Source organism: Artibeus jamaicensis, unplaced genomic scaffold, assembly GCF_021234435.1.
Source record: "Artibeus jamaicensis isolate MK-2021 breed Jamaican fruit bat unplaced genomic scaffold, CSHL_Jam_final contig_456, whole genome shotgun sequence".
Taxonomy (NCBI): domain Eukaryota; kingdom Metazoa; phylum Chordata; class Mammalia; order Chiroptera; family Phyllostomidae; genus Artibeus; species Artibeus jamaicensis.
The window spans coordinates 7261094-7279556 of NW_026521839.1; the positions used below are offsets into that span (position 1 = coordinate 7261094).

An 18463-nucleotide genomic window follows, 5' to 3' on the forward strand; every position below is an offset into this window, starting at 1 on the left:
TGGCAGAACTGTCAATAATAATTATGCTTTGCTAGCTAAGAAGACAGTCATATCATAGCAAAGCTGAAAAGGAAAGAAATCAAAATCTATTACTGGAAACCACGGATCGATCTCACCTCTGACTCATCGGGCCAACTTGCAGAGCCTGGCTCATAGCAACCTCCCTGAGCAACAACTTATATGTATTCCTACTTACGGTGAGCTACTCACATGTGAGTAGACAGCCTAGGACACTGAGACCAGTGACTCTTCAGCTATATCTGGCCAGCTTAACAGTACCTGGCACATAATAAATGAATAAATGAAATAAGGAAGGGAATAAAAAAGGGGCCCAATACACCATCAAAGTAACAGGTGTTTTCAGCCATGTAAACACAGTCAAGACATTTATCCTATTTGTGGTAACATGGAGTAAAGATCTAATAAATTTAATCTTGATTCTTCTTTCCCTACCCTTCTCTTATTTTATGAAGTCAAGAATGACTAGATAAAGACAATGAGGAAAAACTCTATACTTAGCAAGAGTGGCCAAAACAGCAATATTCTAGAGGTGCTAAGAGATTATGAAGAATATGTATGTGGACAGTTGGTCATCCTAGTCCATGTCCTACTGAAGAAAAATCACAAAAGATCCCTTGACTGGTTTAGGTACTGATTCATAATGTATCTTTTTGGGGCTATGATAATTTTGAATGAACAAGAGTTGGACTGGTTCACAGTAATTGTAGAATAATTTACTGTGTGCTGAGCACAGAACTAGGCACTTGTTTTATTTCATCTTCTTGGGATATGGAATCTCAGATTTCCCTGGAGCTCACTACCACTTAAGTGGAAAGAAAAAAAGGATATAGCTTCTTCTCCATGTCTTATTACTGGGTAGGCCATGAATATTACTACTGCTTATTACAACTTTAACTGTCTACTGTACCTTTCAAATATACCTGTCCTAAAAGAAAGTAAGAAGAAAGAGTTAGGCTATGGATTTGAAGCCGGCTAGACGACATAACCATTATTAAAAGGGTTTGCTCAGCCTAAGTCTTTCTCTTGAGACTATCTATCCTCATGTAACTAGGCAAGACTGAAAAAAGCAAGAAAAGTACAGTGGCCAGAGATGAAATCCAAAGGGTGTCCATGGAAAATACACACATAAGAAATCTACATAATAATATAAAGCAAGCTCCCAAGTCTGCTCATAGACTCAGTCCATTACTGTACCTCGCTCTGAGGTGATGAAGTATCCATCAGCATCACGTGAATCAGTCTAGGATCTACAGACTTGATCTCACCACTCTACATTAGGAGCAGGTAACAGATAATATGAAAAAGAGGGAAAAAGATTTAATATGTTGTCTACCAAAGACACAATTATGTATTTTTCTAATCTGCATAATTATTTTTGTATTTCTATTCCCAGAGTAGAATAAAAGCACTACCACAGCAGGGATCATTACTATCCTATCGGTAGATAACAACATCTGAAACAAGGTATGGACTAGGGTAAGCCTTATAGTATTTGGGTCTCTTTTAAGGATGTTAATTTCAAATTCTGTACCTCTAAAAACCTTCCTATTCTGTACATTACAGAAATCAAAAACCTTCAGAATCAATGATTAAAAGCGCCACTCTACTATTAAAGAATAAAAGATTTCCAGACCTAGGAATTTATCCCAATAAATAATGTGAAAGAGTGTTGTTCAAGGATAATTCACTGCAGCATTATTTGTATTACTGAAAATACTTGCATTGATTAAAATGTCCATCAATTTTTGATTACCAGTAAATTAGTCATGACATAACCATCCAATGGAATAGTATGCATCTATTTTAAAAGGACAAGGCAAAAGGACACATGGACAAAAACTAAGGGGGTGGAAATGGGAGGGAGGTGGGGAGCACTGGGGGGGTGGGCTGGGAAGCTGGGATGGGAGTAAAAGACAGAAAACTGTACTTGAACAATAATTAAATTTTAAAAATGCTTAAAAAAAAAAGGACAAGGCAGCCCTGGCTGAGGGGCTCAGCTTAGTTGGTTGAATTTTTGCCTCATGCACCAAAAGGTTAAGGGTTCAACCCCCCAGTCAGGGCATATAACTAGGTTGAGGGTTTGATCCCCAATCAGGATGCATACAATAGGCAATGGATCGATGTTTCCCATATCAATGTTTTTCACATCAATGTTTCTCTCTCTCTCTCTCAAATCAATGAACATCATCGGGTGAGGATTATAAAAATAGTAAAATAAAAGGACAGACACATGTCTATTATGTACTTTACACACAAAGATGTTAATTTACAATTAAGTAAAAAAAGGTAAGTTATAGAAGAATAGGTAATATGTACCAATGTTAATGGCAGTTATCACTGTGGGAGGATGGGGCAGCTCTTAATATTTACTTTATATATGTATATTATTTAAACTTTTTAAATGAAGGTTAATTAAATATTTTTCTAAAAATTCAAATATATAAATAAAATAATTTATGTTTGTATTATCGATACATGTGACTGCTAAGGGCAAGTCTGAAACCAGTTCAAAGACATTGAATACAAATCTGTCTGCTTGAAAACACTCATCTAGTGTTTTTCCTACGTAATTCTCTAGGTAGCGTTATATGTTATGTTTTTTTTTTATTTACTTCATTAGAAACAATTTTCCAGTATCTAAGGGAGAGTGGTATATTATAGAAGCTAATGCTAACTAAATTTTTAACTACTACTTAGCTTTATATGATAAAATGATAATACCACTTCACATTTGTACATTGTTTTACAGATTTCAAAGCATTTTCAAGTACATTACCTTACTTCCCAATAGTGCTGTGAGATCAGTGGGGTAGGGCTGTTACCTAGTTAATTCTAATTTACATATGAGAACAATTAGGTTAGGAAAGTTGAATAGCCTTTCTCAAGGTCATTTCTAACACTCGAAGTGCTCCCTTACCCTACACCTCTCTCGTAAAGGGATGGATGGGCTTTAGATGAAATAACACAAAGCCTCACCTCAGTTATAGACACCTCCATAAGACGAGTAATGGAATCTTGATGGCTTACTACACCATAGATCCAACTTACTTCCCCTTCTGGCTGGTATACTTTGACCCTGTGACCTTGAACACTGTAGGGACCTAAAGGAGAAATCAGTCAGTATCAAATTTCTTTGGCTAAGCTACATTTCATAATTGGTTCCAAAAGCAGAAGGAAAACTATACAGTGTAAATGTCTGGCAATTTCAATCTTGCATAGAGTTGAATAAATGAGTATTTTCAGATTTACCATACTCAGAAATTTAAAAACAAAACATAAATAGTTTTTCCCAGTGACCTTTGTAAATTCAGTTTATTCAGAGATTTCTTAGACCCTCCCAGGCCTCTGATTCTACCTTATCTCAATCTTCCCATTCTAGACACAGGAAAGAGAAAGGAAACTTAGAAATAAATCAAAAACTACAGGTAGCATGAAAATATACTCAGATTTGATACATAACATAAAAAAAACAGGAGGCCAGTAACTTGAGTATGCTATTTTGTTAAGTGACCATATAAGTGCTATATAACATTTATACTCTACTATCTGACTTTCAGTTAACAGTAGGTAGAAAGTTCAATTTAAGAGGTTTCCAACCTCTGCACTAATGATAGTCTGAACAAATAAAGCGCCTGTTTTCCTAGGAACACAGAATTTCAGATGAGGTCAGGTGCATTCAGGGTGGTATTGCCGTAGACAAAACACAGAATTTCAAAGATACTCCTTTCTCAACTGGTAATGTTAGCCTGCAATTTCATCTGAACTTCCAAGGAGGACAGTTTCTCTCTCCTGCATATCTTACACACTTGAGACTATAGAGCTAAATCATTAGTTATTTTAAATTACCTCTCAGAGTTATAATTAAGCTTTATTAATTTTCTATACATACGGATATACATCCCCACCTCTCATTCTGTCCAATTTTCTTCTGCTATAAATTTTTTCTCACATTCCTTCTTCCCCATACCTTTCCTTGATTATTAAACATCTTTTTATCCTGATACTCTTCTTCCCTAAATAGGCCAGTGTTCCTGTTCTTACCTTTACCTGTTTACATTTAGTTTGACAGACGAGAACCAAGGATACTATTTCACTGAAAACCATGATTGTGATAAGGTTCAGAAAGGAAGAAGAATGAATGTATGGCATGAAGGGAAGGACAAATGAAGCAACAGTCTGCCCTTTGTATAGCATCTTGGGCAACTGTATCTGAACATGAAAAAGGTAATAATTCTTCCTTGTTTTCAGTCTTAAAAAAATAACATGATATTAATGTGAATTGAGTCTGTGGATACCTTCCTTTATGAATTTATCTTGTACTCTAAGTTGTTATAATTTGTTGATGTTAACGGCTTTTGGTCCTTGACACCCTTATAGACAGACAGTAAGCTCAAGAAGAGCACAGATTTTCTAGTTCATAGTTATATCCCCAGTACCTTAACATTCTGTGTAGTTCATGGTTCATCCTTAATAAATATTTAAGGAATGAAGAAAGAGCAAAACAAAACTCACAACAAAACTGTGTATTATGAAATGTAATACAAAGAGGAAACAGTGGTCTGAGCGAGATCCTATTTTTCTAAAGTCTAGAGATCCAGCTAACTGGAGACACTCTTGATTCTACGCACACACACACAAAAAGGACAAGCACAGATATTTAGATTTGCATCGTGTCTTCCCCATTCCATCACTTTCAACACTGACATACACTTGACTCAGAATTCAGGGAGAGAGGACTACCTGTTCTTACCTCGGCTGAATATCTCTTGTAGCTTTTGGTCACTGATCAAAGCATTAACTGTTTCTCTCAGTGCAGCATGTTCCAAAAGAATCTGGTTTTGGCTATCTGTTCCCATCTGGTAAAGATAAGAGAAGAAAACAACCAAATGTTAAAATGAATAACAGTAACATCGAACCAGATAAGAAAACTCATACCCCTGAGGAGCTTTACATCATCATTTGTCAAAGAATGTTCTATGCAACCCTAGGCTCATGAGAGCTCTGCAAAAATTAAAGATGTCTAAGGTCAGTTAAGTTTAAGAAATATTATATACTCTATCTTTCTATATACAATAGCACATTAAAGCTCTGAGAAGACATACAAGAAAAAATCTGCTTAGGTTAGTATTTCTCAAACTTATTTGATCACAAAACATCTTTTTAAAATTGATTTTAAAGAAAGAGAGAGGAGGGGAAGGATACAGAGAAAGAGAGAGAGAGAGAGAGAGACCGATTTATAGTTCTACCTATTTATGCATTCATTGGTTGCTTCTTGTATGTATCCTGACTGGGGATCGAACCCACAACCTTGGGGTATCAGGATGACACTCTAACCAACTGAGGTACCCAGCCAAGAGCCATAAAACATTTTATTTTGATATTTATCCAACACTGACCAAGTGCCCACCCATATAAGCACTAGGATTACAAAGATGAATAAAGTAAGGTTGATGAATAAGAGTGAAGCCTACTGAGGATAAAAAAGATATCAACAAAGAAATCATCATTAAAGCCTGGCTGGGTAGCTCAGTTGGTTAGAGCATCATCCTAATATGCCAAGGTTGGGGGTTCAATACCTGGTCAGGGCACATACAAGAATCAACCAATGAATGCATAAATAAGTGGAACAAGCTGATGTTTCTCTCTATCTCTGTCTATTCCTTCCTCTCTCTAAAATCAATTTAACAAAATCATCATTAACATATCACAAAACATAGTTTAGAAAATACTTCTCTTAATCTATGGCCTAACCACTCTGAACGTGCCCAATCTGGTCTGATCCCGAAGCTAAGTAAATACTCCTCTTAGCTGCCTCAATAAGACAGCAAAACTCTTAGAAGCCTCCTAATTTGTAACCTTCAGAGAGCAACCCTTTTATCAAATATCTAATATAAGAAGCTTCAGAAGACACAAGAGAAAAGATCTCTCCCAATTTTTGCTTTGGTAACTTCAGTGGACTGAGTGCCAGCCTAATGAGAAATAAAAAATATTAGCACCCATAAATTCTTACACTCTAATTCCGATGTTAGTTTGTTTAAACTACTATCTTATCCCTTTTCTTTGTAACTAAAGATATGCCCAAGCTCTTCAATATTTAATGTTGCTCAGAATCAGCCCAAACTCCCAGCCTCCCTGCCGCAGACACAAGTACAGGTTCCCTCAGGCTCTAGTTATAGAAGCAACCACCTACGGGAAGCCACCTCTTCTGGGGAGACCCGCAGAATTGTGGTCTTAAGTGTTAAGTGATTTCAGGGTTGGGTGAAGGTCTGCAGAAGATAAAAGCCTTAGTCACCGATTGTACTTTTCAAGGGAGCAGAAAAACAGTAAAAGATACAGGGAATTATTGGAAGTACTTTGTTTCAAAGCTAAAAGAAAAAGGGAAACACCATATTTATAACCAACAAAGAAATTAACAAGGAAAGGAATAAGTTTAGTACTAGAGCAAGAATTAAATACCTGGAACAGATGTAACCCGTTAGCATCTGACAGGAAACGAAGCTCTCTATCCAGAAGGTATTCTACTGGAACCACAGATCCCAAACCAACTTTATCTACTAGGGGAGTGAAAGTCTGTGAAGTACAATAACAAGAAACTGATTAGAACTTGGAAAAGAAAATAACAATTCAACAAAATCTCTAGCTTCAGAGAAAATATCCATTATTATTATTTTTCACACCAGTAAATACAGATTAAGCTAAAGCATTAAGTCCTTGGAAACATTCCCAACCCAGCATCTGCCCCTCAAATAATCAGAAAGCAAACTAGCTTTTATTTATAGTTAAATAGGAAAAGAAGAATGAGAAATTCCTATTTTTTTCCAGGGATCTTAGTAATCTTTTTGCCTGGCTTCAAGGGGGCTAACTTAACATTAAATTTCCAGAATAAAGAGTTACACCATTAACATCTCTAGAACTCCCAAAATCTTTGTGAGATTTTAAAAATAACCACTGGTATAAATATGCATGAGTACATTCATATTTCTGTTTCATAAATAAATAGTCTACAAAGTTACCCAGGGGCCCATGAGTCTGAGCTTATTCTAAAAGTTGAATTGGAAAGTGACCTTAAAAACAAATGAAAAAAGAGAGTATAGCAAGTGATGATGCTGTATAATCACCAGGTAAAAAATATTTGTTTTGAACATTACTTAATTTGGTTAGCCACAGAACTAGATTAAAAACAAGAACAAAATCTTTAGCCCTGGCTGGTGTGACTGAGTGGATTGAGTGCTGGCCTACTTTGCTAACAAGGTATAGATACAAACAGATGGATACTTTCAGAATTAAATTTTATAGCACTATTTTGTCTGACTTAAGAAACCAAAACTTTCTACTCTAAAACTGTAAACCTAAACAACAAAAGTAAAAATTAAAAAGTGGGACTACATCGAACGAAAAAGGCTTCTGCATAACACAAATGATCAACAAAATGAAAAGGCAACATAAGAAATGGGAGAAAAATATTTGTAATTGTATGTCTGATAAGGGGCTAATATTCAAAGCTATGAAACTCATATAACTCAATAGCAAAAACCCAAATAATCCTATTTAAAAATGAGCAAATCACCCAAATAAACATTTTTCCAAAGAAGATACGAAAGGCTAATAGTTACACAAAATGGGGCTCAAAATCACTAATTAGGGAATGTTAATGGGAACCACAATGAGACATCACCTCAAACCGGTCAGAATGGCTCCCATCAAGACAAAAGGTAACAAGTGCTGACAAAGATGCGGAGAAAAGGGAACCCCTGCTCTATTGGTATGGCTACTGTGGAAAACAGTATGGAGGTTCTTCAAAAATTAAAAAATAGAACTACCATATCATCCAGCAATCCCACTTCTTGGTATATATCTGAAGGAAATTAAATTACTATCTCAAAGAGTTATCTGTACATCAATGTTCACTACAGCATTATTTACAATAGCCAAGACACGAAAACAACCTAAGTGTCCAGCGATGGATGAATGAAGAAAATGTGGTGTATGTGCGCACATGAATGTTACTCAGCCATAAAAAAAGAAAATCCTGCTCTTTGCAGCATGGATGAAACTTCAGGGCATTATGCTAACAGAAATCAAAGAGAGAAAGACAAACACTATGATTTCACTTTTATGTGGAATCTAAAAAAAAACCCCTGAACTCACAGATACAGAAAGTACAGTGGTGGTTGCCAGGGGCGCGGGGAGAGGAAGAAACAGGTAAAGGTGATCAAAGGGTACAAACTTCAGTTACACGATGAGTCAGTTCTGGGAACCAAATGTAAGCATAGTGACTATAATTAACAACACCATATTGTATACTTTAGCTCGGCAAAGAACGCAGATCTTAAAAGTTCTCACCACACACACATAAAAAGGTAACGATGTGAGTCAATGGATGCCTTAACGAACCTTGTGATAATCTTTTCAGATTAGATACTTATACCGAATCATGGTGTGCACAACCTTATACAATATTATAAGTCAACCATATCTCGGCATGGCTGGGAAAAAATAAAACTGTTTTCTATGGAAAAAATAAGGATTACAAACACTGTTTCATAGCCTTACTATGAGAAAAGACTAAAAAAGAAATATTACTAGAAATAAAAAGTATCAAATATCTAATATAAGGAGTTTCAGAAAACACAGGAGAAAAGATCTCTCCTAATTTTTGCTTTGGTAACTTCAGAATAAAAGTGATTAAGGACAGCTGGTGGCTCAGTGGACTGAGTGCCAGCCTGAGGACAGAAAGGGTCACCAGTTTGATTCCCGGTCAGGGCACATGCCTGGGTTGTAGGCCAGGTCCCCAGCTGGGGGTTCAAGAGAGAAACTGATTGATGTTTCTGGCGCACAGTCTGATAAGGGGTTTGGGGAAACCCTCTCTTTCTCCCTCCTTCCCCCTCTCTCTAAAAATAATTAAATAAAATCTTTTCTTTTTAAGTGTGTTAAGGACAAATCTCAGTGTTTGGAGAATTCTAAAGAGTTCAACCATAGTTCATAGTATAGGAGTAAACTCCGAATATGTTCCCAGCCAATAAACACTCACCAGAGCTGGCCACTGTGCAATTGATACTCGAGTGCCCTGGACGAGGACTGGGTCCTTCCGGGGTGCCCATACTAGAGAGCCTTCCAGCAGAAGCACAATAACTTCTTCAGCGTGAACTTTGACCCAGGAGTGTTGCTTCCAGTTACAGCCGTCAAATTCTACAAAGATCTGCATGCAAAAAAGAGATTAAGGAGTTTGGAGGTCACACTTGAAAAATCCCACACTATTATATATAAACAAATATAAACCTCATTTTCAACAACTGACTAGGAAAAATGCTATTAACTTGTCTTTAAGTCCCTTTAATGAATATTTTAATAAAAGCCAATCTTACTTCAGAGCCAGGTCAGCCCCACTCTGAAAGGAGGAACAGAATGAAGGAGGCATGATTATCCACAGTAATTTTTAGCTGTGAAACGACTGAAATTCGTGACTTTTAGTTTCCAATTCATACGTATGCACACTAGTTGGGGGCTTACTATGTATAAGGCGCTGTGCTAGGCTGAGGAATACAAAGAGAAATCTAGCACATTTCTTGGTCTCAAGGAACTCACAGTCTAACAGGTAGAAAGAAATCTTTTACACCCCTACTGAAAATGACCATGAACTTGTTTCATTAATTTTTTGAACAGGTGACATGTGCACATGATACAAGGTTCAAAAGGATAAACACTGGGGGGAAAAGTTGCCTTCCTAGTTCTGGATTTGTAAAGTACCGCTGCCAGCAGTGATTTCGTACCTGCCAGCAAAGGCATGCCCAGAAGAGACACCGCACTTTCTGAGATATGCTTAAGTAGACGTTGAAGTTTTTTTTAAAGTAATTCATGTCAAATGAAACCACATTTTTCTAATAAGTAGTATGATTAGGTTTGGCTTTTCCATATAAATTCTGACTTCTGAGCATGTTCAACACAGTAGAAAGAGCAGTATATATGGATATACGCATCAATATTTAGAATAGGTATGTCCAGTGCCTCAAATAACTGATCAGAGAAGAAGGGCTAGAGTATTTATTTATATTCCACTTCATTTTAAAATAATTTGTTAGTTTTGGGGAAACAATGCAATAAAATGATAAAACATAAATTTAAAAAACCAGGATCAAGTAAACTACACCACGAAGTCACTATCAAAGTGTGAAAGGGAAAACTTGAGCAGGCAATAAGGATCTATACAGTTATATAATTGAGTGATATATTTAGCTCTAAGCTTCCTTTTTATAGGCCAGTCTGAAAATGGAGAGGTCAGCTGCATAGCTCTAACAACAAACAAACAAACAAACAAACAAAAATAAACATAAAGCAATTACTCAGGGAAGCAAGCCTTTTCCAATCGCTTGGCTCTGTAAGAAATTTCTCATGTTAAGTTTCCTAAGGCAACAATGAGCGAAGTAGGACAATGTCAGAATCCCCACAGCAGAGACTCTCAACTGGAAACCATGAATATCTGCAGGCACGAAGGGCACAGAGCAGACTCAGGCACCAAGAAGGTAAGAGTGGCATAATGAACAAAGCTTGGGGCTTATGTTCCAGGAGGTTTGGATTTGAGTCTTAGCTGCAAAACTTAAGCAAGTCACTCCTTCCTCCTGAGTCTTGGTTTCCTCTCTTGTGATAAGACACACCCATCTTACCTCATAAACTGGTTGTGAAAATTAAATAAATGGATTCAAAAGCAGTCTGACCCATGACAAAGCATTATGTGGACAATAACATGCTATAAAATAAACAGAAATAAAGTATAGATAAAGTGTGGGAGACGTTCAGAGGCAGGAGAGATCACATCAAGTGTACAGAGGGACGAATATGGGCTGAGGCCAAAAGAGTCCCATCGAGTTCTAAGAGGCCAGGAGCTCCAGCACACCGTGGGGCAGGAGAGGGAGTGGAGGCAAAAACAGACCTAGGGTCAGTGGAAAAGATCTCAAGTCCTGGGATAAAAATTGTGCCTTCATCCAGCTGCCTGTGTGTGTGCATGTGTGTGTATAAATCCAATTGCCATTGAAAGAGTTCAAATGGAGGTCAAGATATGAACAGAGCAGTTGGTTTTAGGAAAACTCAGCTAGCTAGCAGTAGGTATAGATGGATTAGAGGGGAGGAAGAAGTATTTTTCTTTTTTAAAAATATATTTTTGTTGAGTTTATTGGGGTTACATTGGCTAATTAAATAGGTTGCAAGTGTATAATTCTGTAATATATCATCTGTATATTGTGTTGTGTGTTCACCACCCACAGTCCAGTGTCCTTCTGTAACCACCTATCCCTCCTGACCCTCTTCTACCTGTCCCTAACCCCCTAGGGAGTGTCCTTAACATGACCTAGAGAGGGAGCAGGGAGGCTTCGAGGAAACAGACTTATGTTCATGAGAATCCATGAGTTCCATCAATAAAATTGATGACTGGCTGAATATAAGGAAAAAGGAAACTTTTTTAAAATTTTTATTTATTTATCTTTAGAGGGGAAGGGAAGGAGAAAGGGAGAGAAATATCAATGTATGGTTGCCTCTAGTGCGTCCCCTGCTGGAACTGGCCTGCAACCCAGGCACATGCCCTGACTGGGAATCGAACCTTGATCCTTTGATTCGCAGGCTGGCATTCAATCCACTGAGTTATGCCAGTCAGGGCAGGAAAAAGGAAACTTAAAAAAAAATTATTATTATGTTTAATCTTCACACAAAGATACTTTTATTTAATTGCTTTTTTAAAAGGAGGGTGGTGGAGAAAAATATTGATGTGAGATAGACATATCACTCCCAGACCCCAGGATCATAGCCCCTGGACCAGGGATCAAACCCACAACCTAGGTATATACCCTGACCAGGAATCAAACCAGCAACCTTCTGGTTATGGGACGATGCTCCAATCAACTGAGTCACACCAGCCGGGGCCAGGAAAATTTTTAAATGACTTCGGTTTTGCACCAGAGCCCAGGAGAACAGTGAGGCAGTTAGACAACTGATGTCAGGAGAAGGCAGGCGATGGCTGAAGGGCTGACTGCTTTGCAAGCCATGAAAAGGAACATGGGGTGTTCAATGCCCAGGCTGAATATGACCCTGAGTGACAGTTCTCTATTGGCTGAGGCTCGATGGTGACTGACAGCTCAGTGCCATGCTACAGTTCCAATCTGCCAACCTCTTTAAAAATCAACATGAGTCACAACATTCTAAGTCATACCAACACACAAATATAAGAACACTAAAACAGTCATTGTGGCGAAACTGTCAGAATTTGCATTCTTGTACATAAGAACTTAAACATTAAAAAAATTAATATTCAGAAAGCCATCATCACATATCTGAAAACATCAGGGACAAGGTGAAATATTTGAAAGCCAGATTTCAACCAATTTAAGGGCAATTATCTCTTAACCTGCCTGGGCAAAGGAGAAGGAATAAAGTGTTTAACTAACAACCACCACAGTCCTGTTTGTTCTGGGATCAAACCACAGCTCCAGGTGAACAGCGTGGAATGTGGGTGGATGGATGTAAACCTGTTCTCCCTACAGTGAGGCTTACTTCTGGCCCTAGAACTGTGCCTCACCTCCAACTAGGGTAATGGAAGCAGTTAGAACATGTAAGGTAGGAATCATTTCCCATCAAAGTGCATTGAACGCAAACTGGTACAATGGCAGTGACCAGGCTTTGGGACAGGAGGACTATAAACTGGATTGAGCCAGAGAGAGTCAAGGCAAGCTGACAGTCTGAACAGGACTAAACACAGTTTGAGTTGATTTTTTAAGAAAGTCTTAATTTTTTTTCTATTAGAGTAAAAGTAGCAAATAGCCTTCATGCTGTCTAGCTAGAACCCAAGGACAAGATGTAAAATATTTCAGTAGTTCGGGAGAGTTAGTAGTAAAACTCTTGCTTTTATTTCAAAAGTCCTTTCTGGTCTACATGTGATTTTCATTCGTTTTAATGACATCTAACTAAAAAAATTCTTTAAAACTCAAATAAGTTACCCTAAATTTGATAAAACCAGTAGCAATAATCTGAGAATATAGGCCTTCATGTTTATCATGTAATCAGGTTAACATCAGTGTGGATTCTGGTTCTAAGGCCATTCTTACCACAGTTAATAAAATTATCTTATTCACCCACTCAACAAGAACAGAATGCCTCCTATATAGTGTGTGTAGCACCAAGAAAATCAAGTGGCCCTGGATGGTGTGGCGCAGTGGATTGAGTGCCTGGCAGCGAACCAAAAAGGTCACCATTAGGGCACAGGCCTGGGTTGAGGGCCAGGTCCCCAGCTGAGGGTGTGCAAGAGGCAACTGGTTGCTGAGTGAGAGATACATGGATGTTTCTCTCCCTCTCCCTCCCTTTCTCTCTCTTAAAAAAAAAGAGAGAGAGAGAGAAACAGGTGGATAAGGTAGCACTGGCAGGAGGGACTCACACCCTTGACGGTCAACAGAGAGGTACAGAAATCTTTACAGAGCTATGTAATAAGGCAATAATTAAGATCTGAGTATGCTTTGTTAGGCTAGAGAAGGCAAATGCCTTGGGAAACTAGAAAAGTTTCACAGAGGAGACAGCGGCACACAAGCCGAGTCTTAAAGGACAAGCTGCACTATTCTGGCAGAGAAGGTAAAGATTTTCCAGCAGGTGCAAAAGCAGAGAAACATAAAAGACTGAGTGCACTAAGAGGAGGGGGAGAGTAAGCTGTAGAGAGCTTTGATGGGCATGTTAAAAAGATAATAAATTAAAACCTAGTAGCAAAGGTATCTTGTTAAGCCAGCATAATGTTTTTGATCTTTTAAAAAAAACTTTTTGATTTGAGAGAGAGAGAAACAGAAACATCGATTTGCTGCTCCACTTATTTATGTATTCATTGGTTGCTTCTTGCATGTGCCCTGACCAGGGATCAAACCTACAACCTTGGCCTATCAGGGCCCTGCTCTATCCAACTGAGCAACCCAGCCAAGGCAACACTATTTTTTAACCAAACTACAAGTCAAAGCAGCACAGGTTTCTTCTTGAGAAGTTTATTAAATTCAAGTGGTGCCTTTTAAATGCACAGGGGAACCTTCTGATTTATTTTTAATGTGCATCTTTACAGTGTCTAAACCCCCCAGCTGTGAATGCCCATTACACCTTTTGCTCTGTCACCCAACTGCGTCTCATAAACCTGGTCCCTGGATACACGTTTCTGTTGCTTGCTACAGGCCTCAGAGGAGCCACTGACAGTTTATATATTTAATAATTAGGTGAAAAGCTAACCGTACTTTAATCATAGTATGGAGTGATATAGAGAAGTTTTTAAAAATGAGGTATATCTAAAAGACTAATGTGAAAAAAGGGAGGAAGCTTGGGATAGGAGGGTGTGAACCCTGAGTAGGGGATGAGGGGAAGACACTTATTAAGAAGGGCTCCCAGTGGCTGACTGGGCTCACATTTCTTAAAACTGCATAGCAGCCATTTCTGCACAGGAACCTCTCAAACAACCTGCACCTCACGGAGAAGTCTATGCTGAACTGCCTGCCTGGACTGTGTTTATGCCACCTGAGCTGGCCTTTCAAAAGGAGTTCCTAGAATCTATTTCAACCAGAAGGACCTCAGCTTTCCCCATTCAGTCAGAGCTGTGCAACTCTAACCAATCTGAGCAGCTTTATTATGACCAATCAGGATAGTGCCTTTTGGACCAAACTGAGGATTTGGAGGCACCAGGGAAACGAACTCCAGTCCATATAAGCCAGCTCCCCTCTGGCTTAGATAATGCAATTTCTCTTTCCACCAAAGGCTGCCCCTGGCTGAGCTGAAACACCAAAGTAAGGGGCTGTACAGCCAGGCCGTATCACAACAGCTATTTTGCACAGAATGAATTTCCTTCTTCATGGCATCCCACATTGTGGATTCCTGTTGGTGTTGAATTGGCACCAACAACCATCAGTTGGTGCCAATTCACCAACTGATGATGCTTTTTAAAATTATTTTTATTTTATTGATTATGCCATTACAATTGTTCTATTCCCCCCTTCATTCCCCTCCACCCTGTACCCCCCACACCCACCATTCCCCCCCTTTAGTTTATGACCATGTGTCTCAAGTTCTTTAAATTCTATATTTCCCCTCTATTCTTGCCCTCCCCTATCTATTTTCTACCTACCATCTATGCTACTTATTTTCTGTACCTTCTCCCCCCTTCTCCTTCTTCCACTCCCCTGTTGCTAACCCTCCATGAGATCTTCATTTCTATGGTTCTGCTACTGATCTAGCTGTCCTCTTAGTTTGCTTTTGTTTTAGGTGTGGCTGTTAATATCTGTGAGTTTGCTGTCCTTTCACTGTTCATCTTTTTTATCTTCTTTTTCTTAGATAAGTCCCTTTAGCATTTCATATAATAAGGGCTTGGTGATGATGAACTCCTTGAATTTGATCTTATCTGAGAAGCACTTTATCTGTCCTTCCATTCTAAATGAAAGTTTTGCTGGATAGAGCAATCTTGGTTGTAGGTTTTTGGATTTCATGACTTGGAATACCTCTTTCCAGCCCCTTCTTGCCTGTAAGGTCTCTTTTGATAAATCCGCTGACAGTCTGATAGGAACTCCTTTGTAGGTGACTGTCCCCTTAGCTCTTGCTGCTTCTAGGATTCTCTCCTTCATTTTAATCTTGGCTAATGTAATTATGCTGTGCCTTGGTATGTTTCTTCTTGGGTCCAACTTCTTTGGGACTCTCTGAGCTTCCTGGATTTCCTGGAAGTCTATTGCCTTTGCCAGACTGGGGAAGTTCTCCTTTATTATTTGTTCAAATAAGTTTTCCACTAGTGGCTGTTTTTTCCCCCCTTCTGGTACCCCTATAATTCAGATGTTGGAGCGTTTAAAGATGTCCCGGAAGTTTCTAAGTCTCTCCTCATTTTTTTGAATTGTTTCTTCATATTTTCCTGTTTGGTCATTTTTTCCTTCCTTCTGGTTCACTCCCTTGATTTGAGTTCCAGTTTCCTTTTCATCACTCTTGGTTTCCTGTGCAATTCCCTTCATTTCAATTAGTTTAGCCTTCATATGTTCCTCTAATTTGTGACTAAAATCAACCAGTTCTGTGAGCATCCTGACCACCAGTGTTTTGAACTGTGCATCTGAAAGTTTTGCTATTTCTTCATCGCTTAGAGTTATGGGCTCTGGGGCTTTGAGATCTTCTTGAGCCATTTTTGGTCTGTTCGGGCCCGTTAAGTATGAGGAGCAGAGCCTTAGGTGTTCACCAGGGCAGGGTCGCTCAGGTCACTGGTTTGTGATGCTGTATGTGGGGGCGGGGTCAGAGGGGGGAAATGGCAGCAGCCTCTGCTGCCTCCCCCCCCCCCCCACTGGGGCCTGCTCCTCCCGTCTCACTGCCCACTTCCTCACTGGTCTATCTGCGCAGGAATGTGCAACCACAGTCAACCCGCCACCCTGGGCCCTCGCTGGGTTGCCAGTCGCTCACTGGGTCACTCACTGGGTATGCCCATTGTAACCCCACACCTGGGATCCGAGCACCTGAATCCGTCTGACCAAGCTTTCCTGTGCAACCCCGCTCTGCCAGCTGCTGGTTTCGACCCTCTTACTGGTCAGGCTGAAGAATTCGTTGTTATCAGACTTCTGAAAAGTTCAATTTTCTGTGTTCTGGCTGTGTTCTCTGTTGCCTCTATTTTGTTGTCTCTAAACTTGGTTGTGTGAGAAAGCACAGTGTCTCCACCTATGCCTCCATCTTGGCGGAAGTCTCATGATGCTTTTTTAGCTTTATCAGTAAGTGTTCTTTCTCTTTTTCCTTTAAAATATGCAGTCATATATTACTTTTATAACTAAGCTTTTTAAAAAGGAAAGAATCAACTTTGGGATCAGGCTGGAAGATAAATCACAGAGGGAAGAAACTGAAGACAAGAAGGCCAATTACAAAGCAATGATAGCCCAGGAAAGATGAAAAAGACCTAAATCACTAAGACTACATGAAGGGGAAAGCAAAGTATATTTTAAAAGTTAGAGATAAAAAAATAACTTGATATGGTGGTGATTTTGTGAGGGTACTGGAAACGAAGACTAACTCCCAAGGTTCTTAAATTTTCTCTTCCAATTTTCCTACCTATATTCTAAACAAAAGACAAATTCTGTTACAAATAATTTTCTAAAACTAGGATATCTTGACAGCCAAGGGGTGGAATAAATGCATGTCTAGAATAGTGCTGTTTTCAAATAAAATATAATTTTCCATGGTTTCTTAATCAAGAGATAGCTTTCTGAGAGTTGCATCTTCACTACAGTACATTTAGAGAAGCAAAAAACAGACAGCTTTCTAACAATTATCCCCAATTTTTTCTTTCTAACAACCTGAATAAACTAAAGTTAAGTACCTGAATAGCACAGGGATAACATGAATAAAAACTCGAGCATATACTCTGATTTCAGCGGCTGTGGAATCACAAAGAACTGGATTTGCACCCCAACCTCCCTATTTCTTAGCATGTAGCCAGGAGCAAGTGACTTTAGCCTCTGTGAGCCTCACTTCCTTTCCTATAAATAGGGACACAGTTTAAGTACCTCAAAGGATTGTCACAGGATTAAATTCAATAAAAGCACAAAATGCCTAGCAGACCATGTGGCTCCTGATAAGCATGCATTTCTTAAGCAAACTCATACTAGATCAGGCTATAGGTTGGTATGACTTTAAAAAAGAAAAAAATTGCTATTGCCATATTGAGAAACTTAAATATATGTATATGTCTCCATAATACCAATGCTGCATTAACTCCAGGAAATAATCCTAAACATAGAAAAGACTTTATTCACAAAAATGTTCATCAGAGAATTACTGATATAGCCTAAACTCTGCAACAATTTCAATATTCAAAGCAATGGATATTGAAACGGAACAGTTAAATATATTATCCAGCCAATAAAAATTATTTTGCCCTGGCTGGTGTGGCTCAGTGGGCTGAGCAACAGCCTGTGAAACATAAGGTCACCGGTTCAATTCCCAGTCGGGGCACATGCCTGGGTTGTGGGCCAGGTCCCTAGCAGGGGGTGCTCAAGAGACAACTATGCATTAATGTTTCTCTCCCTCTCTTTCTTCCTCCCTTCCCCTCTCTCTAAAAATAAAGTATTTTTTAAAAATACTTTATTGATTTATTTTTTAGATTAATGATTTATTTTTAGAGAGAGGGGAAGGAAAGGAGAAAAACTGAAAGAGAAACATCAATGTGTGGTTGCCTCTCATGTGTCCCCTACTGGGGACCTGGCCTGCAACCCAGGCATGTGCCCTGACTGGGAATGGAACTGGTGACCCTTTGCTTCACAGGCCTGTGCTCAATCCACTGAGCCACACCAGCCAGGGCTCAGTATAATGTTTTTTTAAATTATAAGATTTTGTTAGAGCACTTATTATTTTATTTTTAGCTATGAAAGCAATACATGTTACCTGTGGAAAATTTTTTAAAAAACCAAAAAATTAAAATCACCTATAA

The 18463-nt window shown here is 38.8% G+C and overlaps 1 protein-coding gene across 2 annotated transcripts in view; it reads right to left on the reverse strand.

Annotated features, from left to right (window-relative positions):
- Positions 1–18463, reverse strand: part of KDM3B (lysine demethylase 3B) — a 57004-nt gene that overhangs the window by 30731 nt on the left and 7810 nt on the right. For both annotated transcript variants that reach the window (XM_037147530.2, XM_053666483.1), the window contains exons 2-6: positions 9053–9220; positions 6478–6591; positions 4772–4877; positions 2998–3122; positions 1216–1290 (exon numbers count right to left, since the gene is read on the reverse strand). In XM_037147530.2, coding sequence (XP_037003425.2) covers positions 1216–1290; positions 2998–3122; positions 4772–4877; positions 6478–6591; positions 9053–9220 — 588 coding nt within the window. The remainder of the gene's footprint in view (positions 1–1215; positions 1291–2997; positions 3123–4771; positions 4878–6477; positions 6592–9052; positions 9221–18463) is intronic.